The sequence below is a fragment of the Strix uralensis genome, chromosome 2, assembly GCF_047716275.1.
Source record: "Strix uralensis isolate ZFMK-TIS-50842 chromosome 2, bStrUra1, whole genome shotgun sequence".
In the NCBI taxonomy this organism is placed as follows: Eukaryota; Metazoa; Chordata; class Aves; order Strigiformes; family Strigidae; genus Strix; species Strix uralensis.
In genome coordinates, this window is record NC_133973.1 from 35,465,690 (window position 1) to 35,491,290 (window position 25,601).

Below are 25,601 nucleotides of genomic sequence, written 5' to 3' on the forward strand. Positions count from 1 at the left end.
GGAAAAGTCCCCAGGTTACAATTTTCCCCCCTCTTTAGCTGACATTGTGAACTTTTACAGTCTAACACTGAAGTTACCACTCCTGTGATTAGGGATTGTATCTGGAGATTTAGGAATCTGGTCTCAAGACCCTGGGCTTGGTCACATGTCAAATGAATGCCATCTGAACTTGATTGGAGAACTTAAAACTCATTTCTAGTGAATTTACATATATAGCAATTAATCATTATAAATACGCTGCATTAAACTGTCTGTTTTTCATCAGAATAATAACTCATTAAAATGCAAATGTTTATATATACCTGTGTGCGTGTGAGACAGTCATTTAAAAAAGCATCTTCCAGATTTTTTGACTAATGAATAGGAATTCTGGCTGTGTCTACAAGATATCTATATCAAGGAAAGTTTGAAGTATTAACTAGAAAGCAGTTTAGATAGTCCCAAAGAGCATGTGCTTTAATACTGAATTAATTGTGTTAGCAGTAAACACAAAAAAACTGCATTTACTGTGTTTTAATCTCCATTTATAAATTAACTGCACTTCTGAAGCCTTAACAGACTATGCAATATTTAAATATTACAAGGGTGTATTGCTTTATAACCTCACTGAAACTGGGTGGTCAGCTGACTTGCAGCCTCTTCCATTGCCATCAGATATTGAATGTGTTTTCTTCTCATGCCAGGTGATCCATTGCAGTGGCTACTTGAAGATACGGCAGTATATGCTAGATATGTCTTTGTATGATTCCTGTTACCAAATCGTTGGACTGGTGGCTGTAGGTCAATCTTTACCTCCCAGTGCAATCACTGAGATCAAACTTCACAGTAACATGTTTATGTTCAGAGCAAGTTTGGACTTAAAATTAATATTCCTAGATTCCAGGTAAGCAGCTATTTCACTTCTGGCATAAAATGTTTTCAAAGTCAAGTAGTATCATAAGCTACAGTGGTTTCCAAACAGATCAATATATCCATGAAAACACAAAGCATTCCAAAATAGATCTGGAACACAAAGACCATGTGGGTCTTCAAAGCCCTTCAGGTAGCTGGATAGATCATACTTTGTCTTGAATGTCAACATATAAGAGTCTGTACAATTTAACCTATAGTTACCTACAGCTTCAGAGAGTCAACTAAAGCCTTCTTGCTGTGAGTAATAGGCAGATGAGCAGTAATACATTTTTACCTTAAAGGACATAAATTTTAACATACAAAGGTAGTGAAAGGAATAAGGATGTACCATCATCCATAATTTAAAAAACCCCACAACTGAAATGTGGAGGTCAAATGACTTACTGGGGTCATCCGGAAATCTTTTTACAGAGTAGTAAGAAAACAAAGAGTCACATCCCACTCAGATGAGGGAGACAAGTGACTCAGATTCTCAAATCCCCAATGGAGCGGACAACAAGTCTCCAAGTCCATTTATTAACTACCCACAATGTACTAATTGAACACACGATAATTGGCTAAGTATGTAGCAAGTTGTGGCAAGCAACTTGCTTTCTCAGGCCGTTTTTCTTAGTTTCTCACAGGCCTGGTTTCTTGTCTCTCACACAAAGTCTTCTGCATTTTAGTGTAATGTGTTAACAATGAAACCAACCCTACTAATGGGGTAGTTAGTATGAAAACTAATTCAACAGGCTACTACATGAAAACACAGCTTTTTTAAACAAAACTTAGGAAAATGGCTGTTGCTGAGGAAAGAGAACCCTGCCTCCACTCTCAGCCGATACAGCTCACATATCAGCTGAGAAGAGCACAAAACCGGAACCATAGTAGTTGTGAAATGATTCATTCCTCTCTTTCTGAAACATAGTATCTTTTAGTATACAATGATACTTTGTACAGTGCAGCTCAAGATACCTTGAGGGGAAAAGCCCAATTCCCAGACTGTATAACAGATTTGACTATTGACAAGATGATCATTCCTCAAAAATTCCTGCATGTGGAGCAGTCTGTCACATACTCTCTCATTTCCCTGGCATCCTGGATTTGCAAGAAGCAGAAATTATATTCATGTGTAACAGCAAAAAAGAGTCTGTATCCAAGACAGCGGGGAAGTTTGCATGGCAGGTCAGCCATGCAAGAACATGCTCTTTCTCCATGCTAAGTCAGTGAGATAGTGGGCCATCAGCTGCTAAAATACAAAGACCTAGCTGTTTCTGGAATATTTCTTCTTCTTTTTTTTCTTTTTTTTTTTTTTTTTTTTTGGCATGCTTTACTTAATGTAACAGCTACAAAGAAGCACAAGGGGTTCAGCAACATGTCTTTGCATGTGGAAAAAAAGGAAATGATGTGCCTAAGAGGAACTGCCGGGAGACATAAATGTCTTCAGAGGAGACAGTATAACCAGAGGTGTTGACAGGAGCACAGATAGAACCAGTACTGTTGCATAGCTGTGTTTACCAAAGAGCAGATGGGTGTCATCCACACACAGGACAATCAGCAGTATTAAGCATTACCAAAGCCCTTTGCTCTCCCAGCTGAGCAAACCAAATTACATTTGCTCAGAGCAGCGACATATTAGGAATAAGGCAAAACTGTTTTCAGGCTTGCTTCTGGTATCCATACAAGGAAAAGGGTTGCTAGACCTTCGGAGGTAACAGTCACAGCAGACAGGCAAGTATTAAAGCCAGACGAAGGAGCAGTGAAATAAGCCTTTCTGGACACTTGATACAATGTAAAACATGCAAGAGTTCGTTTATCAAGATCACTGGAAAAAGGAGACAGTTACTTCCCTCCAAAGTGATCTGCTGCTTCTGGTTTTCATGCTGCATCCTATTTATTCATTGCTACTTTAGAGAACTCTAGAGGGCAGAACTGATCATTGGGGCAAGCTGTTTCCTTCTGTCTGCCCTGTCACACTCAAAGAACAATCTTTTGAGCCCGGGCTCCCTACAGTGGCTTATTGAGGAGTTGGGTTTATGTTAAGTCAAGCAGGTCAGTTTATTTCCAGAATCAAACTTTTCAAAAGTTTGGGTGTCCTCGTAACTGTTAATGATGTTTTTTGGCTCATGGGAAGACCAGCTTCAAAGCGAGGCTGCACCTCCAGAAAAATTAACACCTGGCTTAGGTTTGCAGCATTTTGTTTGGTTTTGGATTAGCTGTTTCTGTACTCGCCAAGTGAGCAGGATGAAACTGCCACCCTTGTTTTAATTGCACTGAAGTCAGAAGGAGCACTGAAACCTGAACAGGACCTTTCACCAGTATTTCACCATGCTGATAGGCCTAAGGGAGAATTTGGGCCCCTAGAATTGTAAGCCAGGAGAGACAGTGCACACTGCAGAGGAGAAACACAAGCATGTATCCACATATTCTCTTGCAGAATGACAGCACATATGCTCACTCCACATTGGCAGTCCCTTACTGAGGCAAAGGTGTGCCAGAGTTTCCCAGATGAAGCATAGCTAGGGGAGGAATGCATGTATTTGTACTGTATTTATAATAAACCAGACTGTGAAACCTCCTTTTTTTTTTTTTTTTTCCCAATTTCCTTCAGAAGAATCCCACGCTCCAACACTCTCTCTCAAGTAGAATGTAAAGTTCCTAGTCTCTGTGGGGTCCATATGATTGCTCAGCATTAGGGTAAGAGTAAAGAAGATGCATAATAGTTACAAAAGAAAAAGAATAAATCAAAGTTTACATTATCTGCAACCCCCAATGAAACATTGCTGGACACCCCTGTATTAATTTCTGTAGATACTACTGTGTTATTCTCTAATACAGCATATCCTCATTAGTGTTTAAGTTCAGATCAGAAGCATCCTTTTGAAGGGAATGTTCTGACTGTCCCCACTCAATGCACTGCAGTTCATGTCATGAAGAGGCCTTAAGCATGTGAACCGGATTCTTTCTGGATGAATCTAAACTGGAAGACAACCTCCAAGAGCATGTCTAAGGCACTCCAACTATTACAAAGCTTTCAGTCCACAGGCCTAAACTACAGCTAGTCCCAAGTAAAAGTCCTGAAATTAAAATATGCACATGCATCTGCTGCTGCAGAAGTAGATCCTCAGCAGTAACAATCTCGCTCTATGGGTTGCCTGCTAATGGAGTGTTTTGCTTGTTAATGTAGACATGCCTTTGTATGGTACCTCTGTTCTGCCTTTTTAGGTGAAGAAAGTCCAGGCCAGCATAAAACACCCCCAGCAACACTAGGTAAACAAGCCATATTATGGCTGAGTTGCACAATGTACTTTAAGGAATTTTGTTCTCAAACAACAGTGCTAAATAAACAAAAGTCCATTTTGAACCATGAAGTTTGACTCTTCAGGTCTGACCCAGTGTAAGTCTGACCAGTGTAGACTGGTTCTTTAACATTTGCAGAGATGCTGCTCTTTCAAATTTGTTCCATTTTTCTGCTTCTCATCATGTGAGGACGTTTTTCTGAAGTCTAGCTTCAGTCTTCCCTTTCTTAGCTTGTGACCTTCCTAGTTCCTTGTCTTTCCACATTCTCAGCTGGAATAAGCTCCTGCTTACTTCTTCTGTTAGGCGTTAGCCTGAATTTATTTATAGACCATGATCAGAGCTTCTATGGACTGACATACATGCTACACTTGTATGTTTGCAAAAGCAAATGAAAAAGTGTCAGCAATCCACAAGAGTAGTTTTATTGTTTCATGAACGGCTCCTCAACTGAATCTTTGTGCAAAGGATCATGCATGGCAGTGGCAAAAGCCCAAAGTGGAAATAAGTAAAAGAACCCTTTTTCCTGCCTGTGTGTAAGGCTGGCCAGGGAATAGCTGCACCTTGCTTTGGCTGGGTTGAGAGAGTTTATTTTCTTATAAAGATGAGGATTCTGTTTCCAAAACTAACATTTTGTCCTGCAGTTTTTAGCACCTGATTTATTGGCACAATCAAATGTTAGGTTAATGAAACTGAATATTCCTAGAGATTTTGCTTATTATGGAATCTTCCTTTTCCAGGGTGACTGAATTAACTGGATATGAGCCCCAAGATCTGATAGAAAAAACCCTCTACCACCATGTTCATGGCTGTGATGTGTTCCATTTACGATATGCTCATCATCTGTGTAAGTAAAAAGAATGCTAGACTGAAATTTATTAAGTAGAGTGAGAAGTTTTGCAGACAACAGGCACTGTGCTGGAAAGTAGAGAAAGCTTTCCAAATCTTGACTGGAGCTAGATTTTCAAAAGTGCTTGGCTATCTCTTAAGGAAACCATTAGTTCTGCAAATAAGCTAGATACTCAATATACTGTGGTTCTGAAAAAAAAAAAAAATCTGGCCACTTTTATCATTCTACTTAAAGGATCTAGGCTCTTTCAAAAATTTGGACTTGAATCTGGGTGGTGAACTCTTGACGGAAACAACCAAAAGAGCGAGTGAGTGAGAGGGGAAAACCTGAACTTTACTAGCCTCTGTTGTTAAAAGAAAAATTATGCAACAGCTCCCCATTCCTCTGAAATATGTTAGTAATAATCATCCCATGTTTGAAGTGAATACAAACCCAAAAAATCCTTAGATGGATGTTCATTAATAGCATGTGGATGAGGTTTGGAGAATGGCGTGTCAGGAAAAAAAAATTACACATTTAATAATTCCCCATCTGCCAACAGAGACACTAATCATATCTTCAAACATCTGGATTTGGGAAGTAGTTCATTCAGTAGCACATTAATTTGAGAAGCAAATTGCGGGAATAGCTGAACTCTGGATTTGGCTCAGTCTGCTGCAGCCCATACGATGCAAAGATGACATCCAAAAACCAATGTCAGTGGATTTTTTTCCAGATTGCTCCTGTGGGCTGAAGGCAGCCAGAGTCAAATCCTTCTCTTAGGCTTCCTGAAGGAGAAAGTAGTCAGTTCTTCACCTTAATATGTGCTGTTCATAAGGATCTGGAATATAAAGGAGGATGTACTTGTACTTGGCAGGTCAGTGCTGAAATTCCAAGTGCCGAATTCTGTTGATGGCAGTGTGTGCTACACCTGGGAAAGCAGAAACTGATCTTTACAGCAAATTCATATTTACCAAAACACCACTGAATACTCTGGGTCATTGTAAACTAAAAACTAGAATGACCAGAGTACACAGTAATGTTCTGTTGGGGTCATCCTCTTTGTAGTGTTAACATCTGGATGTGACTGTTGACTTGTACAAAATATCACTCATTATTTTCACAAGACTATTTGAAATACCTGGGTCAACCAGTATAGAGATGATTCCATTATAGCCACAATCAACTCTGGAAAACAGTTTTCCATTTTAGAGCAGAATGATGGATAATTCTGTATGCACGGTAGAAGACTTGTACTTTGGCTGCTAGTTTGAATTCTGTGTATGACTGGAGTTTAAAATAGAGACACATCATGTTTACTGAATTAACACCCCCCACCTCCTCCCACAAGGAAAAAAAACCCTCAACCAAACAGAATAACTAAAAGCTGTTCTCTAGATACTGTATCTGAACTACAAAGATAAATTATTGTAAAGTTTAAAAAGAGAAAAAAAATGCGAGACATATGCATAGAAGTTTGTGAAAGTCTCAAAGCAAATAAATGCCAAGAAGCAAAAAACATTGGCTCATGCTTGGGCAACAGTGGGAATGGTGCAGAATCACAGTCAGAATACCAAGTAACAGGAATTATTAAAACAGATGTAAAGTGTACAAACTTCCTCTGGGGAGCACTGTTATAACTCCCCCACCACCCATCACTAAACGTCTTAGGAACATGAACAGTAAAAGGTTGGCAAGTTTGACGCAGCATTCTATAAAGCAATTTGATGATTAAGTGTCATCTGATGAAGAAATCTGGAGAGAAACGTCTTACACCTAATAAGGGTATTAAGAAAAAAGAAAAAGAAAAGAGGGGAAAAAAAAAAGGCAACCCTAAATTAGGGTAACAAATTGCTTTTTCAAAGAGGAAAAAACCCAATTCCCAAACTGAAGACCTAAAGCAACTGAACTTTAAGTTAGGCAGCACAGAGAACAAAACAAAGGAAACAGTGAGGGGAACAAGTTAGAAGGGGCATAACAAGAACATCAGACTATGAGGAAAATGTAGATGTGAATATTTGCCTAAGGTGTGCTGGCAGCAAACAGTGTTTCCTGTTTTAAACATTTGATTAGCTTCCAGCTATATGAAAAAGCTTTGGCTTTTGAACTAGTGTTATTTATTTCTGTAGCACCATCAATATACACAGTGTTTGCTCTGCAACTGGGGAAATGTGGCCACACAAATAATGAGTCCCTGCTTAAGGATCTTGCATTCTAAAAGATGGGATAGAGAAGCTGTTCCAGTACAGACAAAATATTCCTCTGTTCCAGTATAGACAAAATATTTTTCCGGTCTCAGAGAAATCACTGCATTTGTACCATAGTCTCTCTGTGAGGAGGATTTTGTGCATCCCACATGTTCTAACATCATTGCTCTTCCCACATAAACTTTTACAAGAGCCACATCTCTGTGCCTTAGCAAGGCAAGCCCCAGCCCCAGCTGATGTCATCACCAAACTCTTCTGCTGCTTCCTGGAAGTCAACCTATGTATTTATAGAACCTATCTTATAGCAGAGCACAGTTTACACTGTCCATGGCACTGAGTCTACTTTTGCTCACCCAGCAATCAAACCTTCCAGCAGAGCTGCACTATTTTTTAAGAGGGCAAAAGAACTGTAGACTCTGCTAGGGCACCATTCACTGACCACGCCGCTTGAGGGCTGGACCGATGACATGCTAGATTGTGTGCACCATGGAAGCTAAAACAGTAACTGCTGCAACTGAGGAACCAAGAAGTCCATTTCTCTTGGTATCCTTAAGTGCAGGCTAGGAACACCCAGCCACATGCCTGTGAGCGTGCTGGAGCCTTTCAAAATAGCCATCTGTGACAGACCAGAAGGACCAGCCCAGCCAGCCCAGTGCCTTTTTCAGCTTGCCTGCTAAACCAGGAGGGAACCACAACAGCGGAACACCCAGTTACAAATGGCACATCTAAGAGCCAAGGCTAAAGCCACTGAATCCTCCCCGTTTGATTGCAGCGGAGGCCACCAAGAAGTTTGAGCCTGCACAGATTGTCTTGGTAATGGATTTACCTCACTCCCATTTCTGAGGTTTCCCAATCAGCATCAAACAGGGTAATTTAACACAGAGCCAAATGGAAACTGACCTCATTTACTGTATCGGAAGTGCAGCTACTGTCCCCTAGCCAAGGTCAGACTTTCCCCAGATTGCTAAAAATGCAGGAGACATCCACCATCCCAGGAGAAATATTGGTTTATCCATATAATTAGGAAGGAAAGTTGAACACTGTAGTCCTCAGTGGTTTTCACATCTTTTAAAATACTGTCCTAACTGGAGAGCTAAAACAGGGATTTCAAAAAAATCAGTGAGAGAGAGAGAAAATCACAACTAGTCCAAAAGCACCCGGAAGAACTTTGTTATAGCTAGAGATCCAGTACAGCATTAATTTCTCTGTTGGAAGACTAAGTAGTAAGGCATTTTGAGTTCAAGGAAAACCTGACCATCAAACTAGCATGAAGACTTAGCTCTGAAAAGCCTAGACCACATTACAAAAAATATCTGTTAGATGATCTAGGCCAAAATGTAAGCATCATTTCCTAGAACTGGGCCATTTGGATTATAGAACACCACAAAACACAGTGATTCCATGGCATATAGCTGACTGTTAACAAATATTTTTAGAACAGACTTATTTGGCATTGTTATACCGAATCTTTGAGTAACAGCTACAAGACTTTTACCTTAGAGCAATATATTGCACTTAAAGAGTACACATGCCTTTATATTTTGTAGGTGTGTTTACACACTTACACACATATTCCTTATGATTTTCTTAAATATCTGTATACATACACACCTCCACCCCGTAGACTATTCCATGTAGAAATGTAGGTGTGATAAAGGACACCAGTAAGCATGAGGCAAAAACCTGCTATCTAAGAGAGACTTCAAACTCTAAATACCAGTGACTTGGTGTCAGCGAGGATGGGTTTTTGAATGTCCTACAAGATCTTGTTATTTATCTTGTTGCTTTCTGAACAAATGGATACCATATCCTGCAATGGAAGGAGAACTGACACTTCCAGAAAGAATGTCTATAGCCATTTTGTAAGAGCCTGATTTTCTTAGGGAGATTAAGTGGATTTGAAGAAAAGTTGAAATATGCTGTGACATGTGCAGATGGATAGGAGGGTAAGAAGTCCAGAGAGATGACCTATATGCTACAGACTTAAGAGGACCTTTTAGCAAGAACAAAACTCTTGCTCTTCTATTTCTGTCAGTCTTACATTGGGCTATTCACATTATTCACATTATTGCGGTCTATGATTACTATTGAAATTACAAACCCCTACTTCCTCAAGTAACAACTGAAGAAAAAAAAGCCAACCCCAGTGATGACTGATAGCCATATAGTTAATTACCAAACAGTAAAGAACTCCCCAGAGATTATGCGCTCTTTAGTTCCCAATTTAATATTGGATGCCCTCCCTGTCAGAAAAATCTGCTATGAACACTAATTATAAGGTCATATATTTTCACCTCAGGAGGTCATTTGCTATATTAGAGTTGGCTGAAAGAGAAAGTTGTTGTTTAATTTCATGATTATGTATCTGCTTCTCCACCAAGAATGTACAATGAGAGAACAAAATTACAGTGAGCTTTGCTACCAAGTTCAGTCTAGTACTAGCCCTATATTTGCAAGCAGTAATTCCATTTCTTAATCATGTATTATATGAAGGAATTGCTGCTATTGGTTACTTTTTTTTGGACACAGTTTGTGTAGCAAGCTCAGTTCCTTATTTCCTAATTTAAAAAAAAAAAAAACCCTGATTGTGTAGAAGAGTAAGAAGATGGAGTTTCCTAGAGGAATACTCCAGGATTACACAAGAGAAGAACCACCTTTGAAGGCTGGCCATTATCTTCTAGTGAATCATTAGATAAATGCCTGGCACTGAACCAGAAATATTTGTGGCTAGATTAAATATTTAGAGATTCTGCACAACTCCTATTATAGCATAGCCTTATGCCAAAACGTCTTTGTTCACAGAGAATCCAAACTGATGTACAGAGGATTACATTTCCAGTGAAATCTATCAGATAACGGATTCACCTCTCTGTTCGTATTTGTGTGCTTAAGAACCAAACAGCATTTTAATTTTATCCTTTTAAATCAACCTTCAAAATGTAGAGCTTACAGAGTAAAAAGCATCATAGCATAAAATACATTGCAAAATCCACAATAATCTGTCAAGCTACGAATGTCTAAAGTGCTTCCAAATATACTGGAAAAATTCAAGCTAGTTGTGTCCTCTTCAAAATATTTTTGATGCCTCAAACTTTTATTTTTCAGTTAGAAGATTAGAAATGGTAAGTGTTTTTGCAGAATGTAAGCATAAGAGAGCAGGGTGAACTGGAAAAGAAGGAAGACAAACCTTAATAGTTTGCAACATACTATTTGTAAACAGTAACGTGACCTTGTGAAACAATGTAAAGGGGCAGGACAGATACCTTTGCAGGGGAGCTATTTAAAGTTTGCTGGGAGAAGGAGGAGGTCTAAGGGAGGGGAAGAAGGGTGAAAAGTCCCTTCCTTGCAAATAAATCTCTCCAGGAAATGGTCACAAGTCCAGGCGATGTGAAATGCTTTTTTAAATTGTATTTACAGTGTTGGTGAAAGGCCAAGTCACAACCAAGTACTATCGATTACTGTCCAAGCATGGAGGCTGGGTTTGGGTACAGAGCTACGCTACTATTGTGCATAACAGCCGTTCATCACGGCCTCACTGCATAGTGAGTGTCAATTATGTCCTTACGTAAGTCAAAATACTTTGTACCATTACGTGTTATCAGTAATAGATTCATTTAATGTGTTATCAGTAGTTGTTTCATTACTAATTAAATCCTTTAAGTTTGCTTTACCTGTGTCTTCCAGTATTGTTCTGTGCTTGCATGTTACAGCCACTTTTCTCTCCTCATATCCTCCCTCTTTTAGTCACATTGAGCTAAAAAGAGCTACTATTCCTGATGATACCTTGTACACCGTATGTTTGAATGTAATACCACTGGCAGACATTTGTGTTAGACCTGGACCCCAGTCCTGTAATTGGCATCAGAACTGTGCTGGGGCTGCCCAGACACAGTGAAAGCTACTGCTACCCAGCAGAGGTCACAGTGTCAGTTTGGGAGACAGGGACATGGTAGGAAGCATGACTTTTCAGGTGAATCACCAAGAACTCCCTCAGTTGTCTTGGGCTGCACGGATACTGAGGGAAAAACTACACTCTCACAATGGCAAGTAGCTCCCCCTGAGCTGGTGAACATACAGTGGTTTTGACCTGCAGTTTATGAATTCTAGTTCAAGTTATGAAGGTGTTACAAAATTCCTATCTCATCTAAACCTGAGAGAGACAGAAATCTATATTGACTAAGAGGGATAAGTGATAGTGAAAAAGACCGTGACTGAAAAGACTATCTGTGAGGGAAAAGAAAAAAAAAGGGATAGTGGGCATCCCTTGTGTTGAATAGTGTAAAAAAGCAGAGACTATATGCTCTTTTCTTTTATCTAAACTGGTCCATTTCCTATCTGGTTTGAAAGTAAAATGTGTTTGCATAATGTGTGTGGTAGGATCGTGTGTGTTTGCATATTACAATGTTGTGATACCTGCCTTTGGGGAGTTAAAGTGTATGAACTGAGAAACCATAGGGTGTTTCTTTAAATTACTTGAAGTAGGTACTCAGCCCTAGACACACTGGCTAGTGCTGCCCTCATCCCTGTACGGATGTGAGAGGCAGCAGCATGAGGTAAAGACTGAGCCATGCAACCTGCTTGCAAACCATGAGCTGGGGCAAGTGATTTGAGTTAAAGAAGGACACTGTGCCAGGGATATAACAGCATATTCTTGAGTTGAATTTACTTCCAGGTTATTCACTATCAAAAACTGATGAAAATGAGTTCTAGATAGAAATTGAGAGAGAAGTAGGTTTTTTTCTAATTATCCTTTCAAAAATATGCTCCACTGTTGCTACTGTCAAAACCGGGGGAGACCATTTAATCACCAGAACTGTATCAATTAATGCTTCAAAATACGATGCATAGTCTGCTCTTGATTTGTTTTTTAGCCTCTTTTGTACAAAAATCTGTCCTGTCTGTAGGGCAGATAAAACTGAACAGAACAGAGCAGAAATGAGAGTCTAGAGACTGTCAGAAAAACAACATTGCAGCTTCCGTGGTGTAGTTACAAGCACATTGCGCTGACAGGAGGGGAACATCGCTCTTTTTCCTTTCCTCAGGACTAACTGGGAGAGCCAGGGCAGAGACCAAGTCCTGACTGAGGATGAGACAGATTAATTGATCTGTGTCTTTCTATCAGCTGACATGGCTGTGAGTCCAAACTGCAGGGTGCCACAGATGGCTGAGAAGAAGTTGGCACAGCTTAGGTTCAGAGAGTGGGGACACTTCAAAGATGTTAACACGGTTCCCAGTAGAATGTTTGTGACAGAGTTGCGCGGGGACGGGGTCAGACCATAAGAATCACTGCCTGCTGCCATCCCAGACTTGCACTGCAGACTCAGTGAAAACCTTGGAAGAATGAAAATGAAAACATTGTGAAAGCTAACATGTATTTTCAAAGGAGCTATTTTGGATTTGTGTGGTATGTTTGAGTATGTAATTTATTGGACTGTTCTTTTGCAGAGATATTGAGTATAAGGAACTTCAGTTGTCACTGGACCAGGTTACCATTTCTAAGTCACAATTTTCATGCAGAAACTCAGTATCTACCTCACAGGAAACAAGGAAAATTGTAAAACCCAAAAGTAATAAAATGAAGGCAAAACTCAGAACAACGCCTTACCCACAACAGGTAACTTTTTCAGCAATATTTACTTACCAACTGTTGTTGTAGATTGCTTGGGAGAGGACAGAGATCATCCAGAACTGAACTTATTATAAAACTGGCCATAGTATGCTCTGGTGCAGGAACTCCCTTGTAGGCTGGAACATAATTAGACCTGTTTGTTCTGGGGGTGGACAGCACAAGTAGTACAAACCAACTCCAGTGAGTGATGCAAACACAAAAACTTTTGGATATGGAGTATGCAAAGTACTTAAAAAACAATGTGATTTCTTGGTAAAAAGAAGAAAAACATGTACTAAGAATAACTGTTGTGAAAATTTGCACTGGTGTACAATGCATCTCACTCACTGGTGATATGCAGGGTTCTTAATGTCACATTGGTATTAGTGGTTTACTATGCTGAAGAATGTGTCATAAGGATGAATCCTAGCAAACAGAGCATTGGAGTGGGATTTGGAATAACTCTCACTGTCACTGGGTGGGCTAGAACCAGGTGTGAAAGGAAACTATGAAGATTGTCCATAAAACCGGGTTGGTGAGACTGACACCCACCATGAGACATTCTGAAACTTTGCAACGAATATTGTTGGAAGGGGCTATTATTGCCTTAAAACAGTAGTGAATGTGGCTAGCACATACACTGCATTTAAAACAGTGAGAGCCCAAAAAGCATTTGGAATCTGGGGAGGAAGGTAGGAGCGAGGGGGAAGAGAAAATCATTGTGATAGAAGCTGATGCAAAGGACAGATTTTGTCTTCCTGACATTCTAAAGCTTGACATGCTAACATATGCTAAATCATATTCATGGTCTGCTACTCCATTTATCTGTGACTTCCAGTGCTTTGCAACAACATTCTGCCCTCTAGTATTTACAACTGTCTACACTTACTAGCTAAAATCCAACTGGCAAAATTATCAGATAAACCCATAACGTTAGGACGACAAAATAGTTCTTTGTTCCCATGTTAAGTGAAGTTATCATGAAGACAGGGAGCTTTAAATGCACTGGTAAGCCAGTCCCATTAGCCAGTGAGATTGCAGTTCAAGGAGGCCCAGCTCTGGGTGCCTGTATGATACGTTATGCAGTTTCATATAAAAGTTAGTCATTTAACTCTCTTCCCTTCCTTTTTTTTTTTTTTTTTTTTTCTTTCCCCCAGCAATACAGCTCATTCCAAACAGACAAACTGGAATGCAGCCAGGTGGGGAACTGGCGATCCAGCCCTGCAGTGAACGCTGCCACCATTCAAGAACAAAACTTCCATTCAGAAAACAGTGAACTTTTATATGCCCCATCATATAGCTTGCCTTTCTCTTACCATTATGGACACTTCCCTGTAGATTCTCATGTCTTCAGTAGCAAAAAGCAAATGCTGCCTTCAAAGTTTGGGCAGTCTCAAGGAGCACCTTGTGAAGTGGCTCGATTTTTCTTGAGTACACTGCAGACAAATGGAGAATGCCAGTGGCATTATGCCAACTCCTTGGTACCCAACAGCCAGTCATCATCCAAAAATCTTCCTGATCAGCCAGTGAACATCATTCGACACAATCTTGCACAGAGTTATGAAGGTGGGTATCATTTTAAAAAAAGAAAAAAAGCAAAGCAAAGGTGTCTAGAAAAGATTTGTAATTGTAGTTTGAAAACAGAAATTACGAGATGTTTAGGAAATACAGAAAACAAGAAACAGTGAAGTGTAACAACCACTATGTTTATAGTATTTACATGTTCATCCCTCTTCCCATTACCATCAACACTTGATTAGGAATATTATCAAAGCATCAGCTGCAAAAATGTATTCACCAGAATCACTTTTAGAACAGAGCAGAGATACCACCTCCTTTAACACTGGCACAGTTTACCTTCATGTTTTGCACTATCAGAGTTTTTAGTGCAATTGCTCAGGTAAGTAATTGCTGAAGTCAGAAAGAAACAACTGTACTTCAGCTCACATACAGAAATTAAAATAAACATGTTCTATTTCCATAAAAATTGAAGGTTGTCCTTCTAAGCATGAAGTCATTCTGAATGGCTTTACCTTACAGTTACTACAGTGAATGAGTAAATGAAATGCACCGTCTTCTGTTTTATTTGAAAATGCCTTCAGTGCTCCTCCCCAATCAGCTGCATTATCTCTCTATACAGATGGTCAGCTCAAATACTTTGAAGGAAGCACTGAAGACATTGACTTCTCTGAGGTGGCGATCTATAAGAAATAACCACGCTAAACTATAGAGTAACTAAATGTAAACAAGCTCAGGATACACTCTAATCCTTAGATCCCATATATGTTACATCTATCTACATATACCATTTTGATTAGTTAAAAATTACTGATGAGGACTGACTGGTTGACAGACTGTTATAAAATTAGATGGAAACATTCCTTTCTTTTAGCTTCATTGAGGATGGGACAGAGGAAGCAGTAGTGAAAATTTAAAATTAAAAATAGCTAGAAAAGATAGGCTCAGGATTCTTGAATACCAGAAACAAGCATTTATTCACTTAGGGACTTGACATCAGATATCCTAGATCTGAAGGGAATATCTGCAGATGTTAAAAGCTGAGCTTGCTATATCAGGCAGAAGATGGTACCAGACATCAAATGTGTCTCCCACAGAGGAGTAAATAACTTCTGCCCAGGGTTTTGTCCTTCACAGGATCGTTTGACCTCACCCAGCTGATTGACCTCACCCAGCTGACTGTAGCATTTTATTTTACTGTTCTGTGTTTAGGTTGAAAATGAGCAAGACTGAAGCACTTCTCACAGCTTAGTGCAGGTTAAATGCTTTTTCTGAGTTCATGCTCCTCTAATGTGCTGGCTTCCTTTTGTTGCTGTTGTGAACGGGGTGTGAAAGGAGTAGCTTTAGACCAAAAATAAGAAATGGTTTTGTCCTTACTAAAGATGCTGTATCTTTGTGGAAAAGAAAAAAAAAAAGCTAGATCTTTTGAGGATAAGTATAAAGATTGAAGTAAACCCTGCAGATCCCCAGTAAGTCTGCAGGAACAAAGCTGTTCTAGGCATACAGAAGTCAGCCCAGCTTTTCTTCTCTGCTTCCAGACTAACAGATGCCATGAGACTGATCGAGAAAGTAGATCCACCCCTTGCTGGTCAGAGGGTGCCATCAGATACACTGAGAGTGGATGTGGAAAGAACAGTCTGTTCAGAAAATAGTCTGTAAAATTGATTGTGGCCATAACATTTGCCAACAAAGCCCAATGAGCATAGCAGCAGACAAGCAATTTACCATCAGTCGGTTGATATGGGCAGATAACTCCAAGTAAATATATTAAGTCAGAAGGATTCCACAGGAATAGTGTTAAATATGTTAGGATAGAAAAAAGCCCAACAAAAAACTGCAAGCAACTGCTGGTATTTTTCAATTTCATCATGCATGCATACCTTCACCACTTCCTCATGAACAGGAAAGTGGAGCTGTGATACCAGTGGTTCTTACTTCTGGTTCTACTTCTGCTTAACATTTTGTTGTTTAAGTTGGAATATATTGGTTCTCTTTTGAGCACAGATATATTTTAATGGATGTTTAGCTATTGGGCATTTGATGAAAACTGACTTGGTACAATTAATTCTCTGCAAAAGCACTTACAATTGTACTATTTAGGAAGGAAAAAAGAATATGGTGAAACTCAGACCTGGTCAGAGATCATTGCTTGAGTTTACACACAGTGTTATAAGAGGGGAAAGAAAAATGGAGCCTCCACTGCAAAAAGGATTTATATCTAATTGTTCCAGAGTTTGTTTCCTCCTGAGGCAGAATTAGCCCTCTTGTACTTTTGCTGAGGTTGGTGGCAGAAGAGAAATCTGAAACTTTGGAAGCAGCTTTTTGCTTTGAATTGAATGGGGCATCTGATCTTCCTTACGTTGTCAACTGCTGCTTTTTCCAGTGGTTCACTGAAAAACTGACAGCCAGTAAGCTTCAAAGCAGAGAGGATCTGCTTAGCGTCATTATCTTCAATCCAAAGGCAATGCCAAATATGACATCTGGCAACCGGGTTGGATGGAAGGGCTATTCCACATCACATCCATAGAAACATCTGCCAAAAATGCCGTAGGCCAGAGACATTTTTCTCTATGGAAAATAGCTTCTTTTGGAGAGATCAGAGATTTTAAGATGATCGTGCCAAGCCATCAAAGCTCTGGAAAAGCACGTAGCAGATAAAACTGCCTGCCAATCAGATGCTGCCGCCTCAGAATCTGGTTTTGAAGCTTCTTCCACTTTTTTCCAGCTGACCTAGTCAGCAGAAAAGAAACTCACTTCAGAGAAGGCAACTGTATTTGGAGTCAGGGAAGTTTTCTTTTTACACTTGAATGGATACATTACTACTGTGGGTATCACAGTACCCACTTCTCCTTAAGTTATGCTGTTGGCCAGTCTGTACTTAGTGCCACTAATCACACCAAAACTCAGGAAATTATGAAAATACTAAGAAGATCTGTGAAAAAGCTCTGGTTTATCTTCCATCCCCAAACAAACTCCCCAGGTTTAGCCAGGGACTACTGGAAGAAATACATGACATCTTTTGTGAAAAGTGTGTTCCACTAGAGACAAAGAGGGCTTGAAGATCACGTTGCCATACTATTGTTTTTGGAGGGAGAATAATGGAGAACATAGTAATTACAACATCAGCCGATGCCTCAGATTGTTTGCAATCAGGGTTCAGATCAGGACACAGCACAGATATTGAGCTAATCTAAAAGATGTCTTTTTCATGGGCATGGACAGTATTAAGACCTGTTGTGTCTTTGCCTTGTTTGACATGGAGGAAAATCAGCACACCTTTGTGACACAGGAACGTGTGACCTGAGCAGTACAGGTCTGCTCATTGGTCTTCAGCAAAACTCAGTGACTCAGCAATTGCTCCTCTAGTCTGAAGGCCTTCTTGTACAAAGGATCAGGAAACATACTGAAACATCACGGGCTACATGTCAACATTCAAGTGGTGGCATATTGTCTTTTCAAAACATAGAGTAACTGTCAGGAGTACACTCTTCTGAAATTAGTGTAGATCAGAGAGCCTGAGAAAAAACGTGCAAGACAAAGCATGCATGAAGAGGGTTTCAGTTGTGTCCTAAAAACAGACAAGGCTTTTTACAGACAGGATGTAAAACTCTGCTGATAAGGCCTACATACCTTTTGCACGAAGATGAGTGCTGAGTACCAGACTTTCTTTGCTTTAACCTGGTTCCAGGATGCCTTTCTTTCATTTTTACTGAAATAGATAGGGGCAATGGGAGAACAAGGAGCAGCTCTACCTACTAACGTCTTGGTACAGAAAGGCATGTTTGTGAATGAAATACCTTCTCTGCAAGCATCTTTCCCAACTGAGCACCATCTGATCTTTGACTGCACTATTTAAAGGTGAGGAGGGAATGCTCCTTGCTTCAGCACTGTTTGACAGGGAAAAGGTCGCTCTAGTATACTGTAACTATGAATAGACATGTGTTAAACAAAGACCACTACCTGCTAGAGTAGCCTTCCCGTTCCCACTCGGATGGTTGGATGCTGAAATCTGAGCAGCCTGCCAGGTGATGGGGCTCTTATCTCTAGGTTTTCCCTCCACTTGCCCAAGCTGCACCCCGTGTGCCAGTGGGAAAGCAGAGCTACTTGGCAAGAATTACAGAGACATGATGCCTGAAGGACTGAGTTGACTGTTGCAGTTGTAGGCTGCTGTGAATGGAGGTGGTATAAGTAAGCATAAAGGGCCTTCTAGAAAGCTGCTGTCACTCTGGTATGATATAAACCTTGGGTGTGCAGTGTATCTACCTCACTTGGCACAGCTGAGTTGCTCTGGCAGAAGAGTGGTCTGGAAAGCACCCCAAATTAATGCACTGGCTTCGACGACTGTAAAGCATTTTCAGGGCTGGAGCAGTGCAGAACGCATGGGGTCCCCGTGCACCTGCTGAGGCAGGTACGCTGGCAACTGCCCACACGTCACATGGGTGGAAGCAATCCTGGGGTGCTGCCCTTCTACAGCAATACAAAGCAGCTGGTCAGCTTTCTAATAACTTCTGTATGAAAAACTCCCCAGGAGGAGTCTGTCCCAGGGCATCCTTGGGCTTCTGTCTGCAAAGGAAGACAAAAGCAGATTTAAGTCTAGCTCCAGTAACTGTTCTGAATGTCAGCGGACAAAAACAACTGTGCTCTGTTGCACTGCAGACATGACTTGCTTAACTGTCTGGTCTAACTCCATGAATGTGCTGACAACTTTAATGGAAGCCTGCAAACAATTAACCAGACGCTTACCTTCTTCCTCTGCAAAAGAGACGAAACCCATGTTTGAGAAACAGCATATAACAAAATGGATATCCTGTAAATCTCCCAAGTATGCAAATTACTTCTTGGTACCAAGAAGGAAGCCACCAGCCCAGCAGAATTTGAGATTACAGAAATAAAGATAACAAGACAGGGGTCAACTGTTTGCCATGATGCTTCAGCTTCTTACCAGTGTGGGCTCTAAAAATGGAAACAGACAATCTTTTGTCAGAGATTAGAGGACAGTCATGAAGTAACAATACTCCATGCTGCAGTAAGAGCACAAACGCATCGCTCCTGTGGATGTCTCAAGTGGGAAAAACACTAAAAGCAGTACACCAGATTAGTTAAACCATATTAGTTATGTGTCAGTAGCTCTTAGCATGTATACTTATTTCATAGTAAAAATGCCAAACATGAAGTTAAAATTATAGTAGTATAATTACACTGGTAAAATTTCCAAGTATCAAATCGAAATGGCTGAATCCCCATTTTGATTTGTGATCTAAGAGGGCCATTTTTCAACAGCTGATGAGAATTCATTTTACTTAGGATTGCATATACTTCTTGGTACAAAATATATACCTGGAAATTAAAGAGAGTAACTTGAAAGGTTGTTGTTTCTGGGAGGGTGGTGGGTTGATCAAGAAGAAATTGGATCCAGATTCCTGTTTAAATTCTGGTGTTAATTATGTGGTGCAACTCCCTCTGAAATTAATGAAGCTCTGCATATAAAAAAAGGTACAATTGAGCTATTTCTGCTTCCTCTGTTATACACGAAGGCTTTGCCAGTCTACTATAGCACAGGGAATATTTAATTATTAGTGGGTACAGTTACATCAGCAACCACTACAGGGGAACTCCAAAACTTTTAAGATGTTGAATAAAATTTTTAGAAGAACAGAAAATCCCTTTTGTAAAAGGCACTTTGGTGTCCAGGGCTTTCAGTGAGCATAACACCAAATAGAGTTTAGGTTTAATTTGAGAAATTTGCTAAGTGCCTCATTTAACCTTTAACATAAAACTTTCAAATATGCCTTGGAGGAACAGTGTAACTGTCAAACTGTTCATCCTACCATTTGTACACCATTTGTACATAAAGGAAAAGCTGAGCAAGCAGAGCAGAAAATGATAAAAACAACTCAAATTGTTTAAGGGTTCAGCTACCATGCAGAAACTTAAGAGAAAACTAAGATTACTCAATATATTTTAGAGGAAAAGCCTGAATAGAAATCCTAGGTTCATAATCTCTTGAAAATTTAAGAATCTAGCTTCTGATCTTCCATGCACACCCAGCTTAGTACTCCTGCATTCAAACAAACAGTCTCAGTGTGTGTTGTAAATTACAATTATACATACAGCTTTATTACATGATAGTACCTTAAAAGCAGAGATACAGCATTACTCAAGAAGTATTTATGTTGCTTTTCAATAGATGTCTTTAACATCTGACGCTAGTTTTTCAAAGAGAAAAAGCAAAGCCTTTAACGTGACACAATCTAGATATTACGTATATCACAAGTAGGTATCACAAATTAGATACTGACATGTCAGTATCTAATACTACACAGTCTCTTCTTTCCTTACAGGGGCAAGTGTCCAATACATTTCCACAGTGACAGGAAGAATAAATTGTTTTATTCTAATCATTGAATCATCGATATGTAATAAATATTACCCATCCTTTGGTAAATAATTTGATATATCTCTGAAAAGAGGTAACTTAAGGTCAATGTTTTTGATAGCAGGTCACATTTCCAAATATTTCTTTGGTTTAATTTCCCCTGATTTAACTACATCAGTAATGACTGATTTATAATTATTCAGTCAAACAAATGGGCATTTCACATAGAAAACCTTTCCAGAATTGTTCAATGCTGTTGGCCCTTCTGAAGGGGTTGGTTTGTTTTTACTTTTCAGCACTGTCTTAAAGAGACTTCTCCAAAGCCACTGAGGCAAATGGGAACGTCTCCAGTGTCTTCACTGGGACTCGGATCTGGCCCAAGCCAAATGCGTGTTAGAGTTCCGTCATAAAAAGTGTTAGAGTCTATTACATGAGCTCACTGTCAGTAATTAACATGTTTTCTCTTTCCTGCAAGTGCCCATATCAAACAGAAGATACAGCCAAGATGCTCTATCTGACAACTTTACAAGCTGCACAGCACCCATGCCAGGCAGCAGATACAAAGAAGAGATTTATGATTCTGGCATCACAAAACCCAACAAAATAGAAACCAGGATTCAGGCACCTCACCAACTCATTAAAGAAGAAAACAAGTTAGCTTTTAACAGAGACCTACAAGAAAAAATCAGTATTAATGAAAGTTCTTTTTCAAACTCAATAGCTAACTCCTTGCTGCCAAAATCAGAATGTTTCCAGTCTAAAACTATAGGACAATTAAGTCATCTCCTGCCAATGCCCTCAGTGTATGAGCAAACAAGAAGGATTTGTGTGAAAGAACCCAAATATGGGCATATTAGTCACCATGCTACAAATCTAGATGAACTGGACAGCGATGAAAGAATGGCTGTAAAGCTTGATCACGACTCCGAAAGTGAATGTGTGATGGATGTGAGACCCTCTGGACAAGTTCCATTTGTGCTTCTAAATTATCACCATGTTTTAGCCAAACATGGTACCTTTCAAACTTCATCATGTACAGCGACAGGACACGTAGGAGAAAACTACGGATATAATTCTGAGGAAGTAAATACCTTTATTTACAAAAACCAAAGCCCCTCCTCAGCTTCTTCTCCAGAAACCCACAAAGAATCTGCACTACCCCATTATATTGGAACTTCTGTAATAATAGCCAATGGAAGGTGACGTTAATAGAGGAGTATTTACATTTAATTAAGAAGCCAAACTGTAATGATTTTCAAAAAGCATGAGAAAACATGGTTACATTTACTGAGCATAGCTGAAGGTCAATGAGGGACAGACTCATGTGTTCCTGGCAAGCCATGTGTAACAGGACCTTCAAGGTCAGGAAAAAACCCTACATCTAGCTTCCGTGCTTCGTTGTCACAGATTAAGCTCTGGTGCCAGTGAGAAGACATGTTACAGATCTTATTTTTGTTATTTTATAGTGTGCAACGACATTAAATGATAGGTGTTATATGCAGAGATTTATATGAAGAACATTTTTTTCCTTAACCCCTCCTTCTCAAAATACATTCAAGATTTTTTTATCATTATCATAAACTATGCACTCTAGTTTAGGTATGTTTGACAAACTGTGTGAAACCTTACATCAACTCTCCGCCCACATGTTAAACACCCTGACAAATTAACTTTGTTTAAAAAGTGGTGATTTTTAGTATCCGTAACACAGCTGTACTAACTAAGCAGAACTCAGTTTGGGAAAAGCTTATTTATTAATTATCCAAAAGTTTTTAAACTAAATAAATCAAATCTAAATTTGATTTATTTAACATAGATTTCAGTGTTCTCAGATGGTTACCACCACCATTTATCTTGACAAGGAACGATATGACAAATTAATACATACAAAGATATGTATTAAAGGGTTACAGGTCTTGTCATGGCAAATTGGGACAAATCACGTAGCAGGGACTACAGACTATACCCCTTAAAAGGTTGTAATAAGAAAAAGAAACTTCTAAAACGTGTGTTTCACCAAGTATTCTGGGAGAATGCTGTGCAGATTTTCAAACCAGCTAGTCAAAAATACATCTTAATAATAGCACCAGAAATGTTTTCTTTATAGTCAAGGGAATAATGAACATTTATGCTTTATTTTAAACTTACCAGTAGACTTCTGAAGTTTGAAAGGTTCAGCTTTTAACACACTGAACTTCCTTAAGCATAAATCTCATTGTCAACACAAAGGTAAGATTAATATTTGACTCATTCGTGCACTTCACAAATAATGTCAGTGGACAACCCGAATACGGAAAGTCGAAAGTCATTGCACAACCACAAAACCCAAAGTTGCACTTGAAGTAAAGCAGAGTTTGAGTACATCGGGGTTTGGAACGGATTGCTTTGCACACATCTCAATTTGGGCTGATCAACTGTAGCAAGCGAAAAGCATACAGCACACATTTACCTTTTGTCCAGACTATTAGGAACAGATTTCCCCCCCCTTTTTTTACTTCTTTGTAAAGTTTATGAATGAGGAGATGTCCGGATCTGTGTGTGTTTAATTGACACAGCCAGTCCACTTTGCTTTTCAACCACTTCCCCAAACATTGTGAGCTCTTGATAAAACAACAAATGACTCCCTAAATAACAGCTGTAAATACCAACAGTATCCAAGTCAGCTATACGTAGCTATATTTCTTTGCCTAATTCAAGGCTAACTTACACTTTAAAAACTTTCTCTATCAGACTCTCTCTAAAGAGACCTTTGCTGAAGAAAATGCTTACCTGGCTTGTGCAATATTGAAAAACACTTGCTCATGGATTGCACCTTGTCAGATAAAAATGTAACAAAATACACACTTTTAAAAATTATGTGTTTTCCATCTTCTATATGCAGCAATAATATTCAGTCACCTCCTTGTATGTATGAATATTTATTGCTATGAGTACACAGAAATACTTTTAAAATGTATGTTTGAAAACAATTTTCAGTATTTTTATTGCTTCTTATTAAAAGGTTAACAGAGAAGGCTTTATGATGAAGTTAAATTGATGTTCACTTGGAAGCTCATGGTTGTCTGACCTTTTCATTTGCTAGAAAAGCATGAAAAATATCTTTTGTGATAAATATAACAAAAAATACCTAATCAGCCATTACCAGAATACTGATTTAAAAAACCCCAGCAGAACCAAACCATCATATTCACTCACTCAGTATGACTGTGCTCCCTGGTTCGTCTAACGCTCGAGAAGCCAGCAAGCCTACAGAAATGTCATGAGTGAATGTTACTGTCCTTCTGACTTTATAAACTGAAGTGATGAGACACAAGTTGGCTCTGGTTAAAAGCCTTCACGAAGAGACAGCGTTACTAATTAACGGGCCCAACTCTTTAAAAGATACAATTATGCCAAGAGTTGTATGTTAATTTCGTTAAATTCAAACTACGCTCTCTAAAGGAGTAACTGTCACTCTTTGCATCATTAAAAAGAAACCTGACGCACAACTCTCATACCACCCTTTTCTCTATACCTCATTAGTGGCACTGCTGCACACAAAGTCAGTCTGGTGTATTTTCTGTTCTTGTAAGTACTTCTCACTATAAAAACATGTTTTCAGGAACGTACAAATTAGGCTTTGGTTAAAAAAAAAGCCATTGATATTTTTCAGAAAATACCACAAAATATTTTTCCAGCGTCTACCTTGTTATTCACACTTCCAGGCTTTATGCAATGAGCCTGAGCAGAGGAGGTGTTCCATCATTTTCCTGCAGATGTTTTACAGTATGTGATATTCAGGTACATGAACTTTCCCTGTTAGGCAATAATGAATCAATTATGCATTCACATATGATAATAGAAGGTAGGTTTCAGAAAAGACCTGTGATTAAAAAAGCAAACGTGTGAAACATTTTTCCTGCCATTCCAAAATAGAAACAGCAATTGCATGTTCACATCTGGAACGTGAGTAAATTACACTGAGAGAAAAATAGGACTTTTAGTCCGTTAAACTACAGATGTTCATAGTACACTCGTACTGCAGAATGTGGCACAGCCACTGACAGTGGCAATGTTTTTAATAATTGGAAAAAATTATGTCACAGGAGTGGAGTGTGAATTGGAATATATTATGAAAAATAACCTCATTTCTCTCTACCGTACCTGTTTGAGCCGCTATAGATACCTTTGTCATGCAACTTGATAGGATTTCAACTCTTAGGGGAGTTCAGACCTGGCAAGTAAACAATACGGAGAATGAGAGAGAGAAAGAGAGGGAGAGAGGGAATATTCTACCAAAATGTAAAGTTTGAAATGTTAATCCCATACTGAGGCCTCAAAGTTTTTATCCTATTACTAGAAACACCACAGTGTAAATAAGGTGACAAGGGAACAGACTTCTCTCCAGGTCGCAGTAGCCCTGTAATCTGAAAAATGGTATTGAAGTAATTCAATGAAATTAAGCACAGTGGACAATAGATGTAAAATCAGAGAATGTATCACTGAGAAAGTGCAATTGAATGGGAAACCTGTCCAATTATCAGTATTTCTCTAAAAATCACAAAACAGGAGGACACCAAGTATTTTTTCAACATTTCAGTCATACTTCAAAAACACCACAGAGAAAATTTCATTATTCCATTTTTTCCTGAAGATTAGATTTTGCTTTTTTTATATGATACAGATAAAAGCTATTTGGCAAATGTAGGTGAAAAAAGCACGCAAAACAAACAACCTATTAATGCTCAGAATTATATATGTATTCCCTAAAAATGTAAAGCATTTTTGCTTATTTATTATGTAAAACAAAACTGTTAAAAAGTTAATAAAATCCTGTAGCCAAAGGAAAAGTGAGTTGAATTTCTTTTTTACTACAAAAGACAGGGTTTCACAAAG

The 25,601-nt window shown here is 39.1% G+C and overlaps 1 protein-coding gene across 2 annotated transcripts in view; it reads left to right on the forward strand.

Annotated features, from left to right (window-relative positions):
• Positions 1-25,555, forward strand: part of SIM2 (SIM bHLH transcription factor 2) — a 62,028-nt gene extending 36,473 nt beyond the window's left edge. For both annotated transcript variants that reach the window (XM_074858322.1, XM_074858321.1), the window contains 6 exons: positions 684-883; positions 4,929-5,035; positions 10,642-10,789; positions 12,670-12,838; positions 13,990-14,398; positions 21,202-25,555. In XM_074858322.1, coding sequence (XP_074714423.1) covers positions 684-883; positions 4,929-5,035; positions 10,642-10,789; positions 12,670-12,838; positions 13,990-14,398; positions 21,202-21,929 — 1,761 coding nt within the window. In that variant the 3' untranslated portion in view covers positions 21,930-25,555. The remainder of the gene's footprint in view (positions 1-683; positions 884-4,928; positions 5,036-10,641; positions 10,790-12,669; positions 12,839-13,989; positions 14,399-21,201) is intronic.
• The last annotated feature ends 46 nt before the right edge of the window (positions 25,556-25,601 follow it).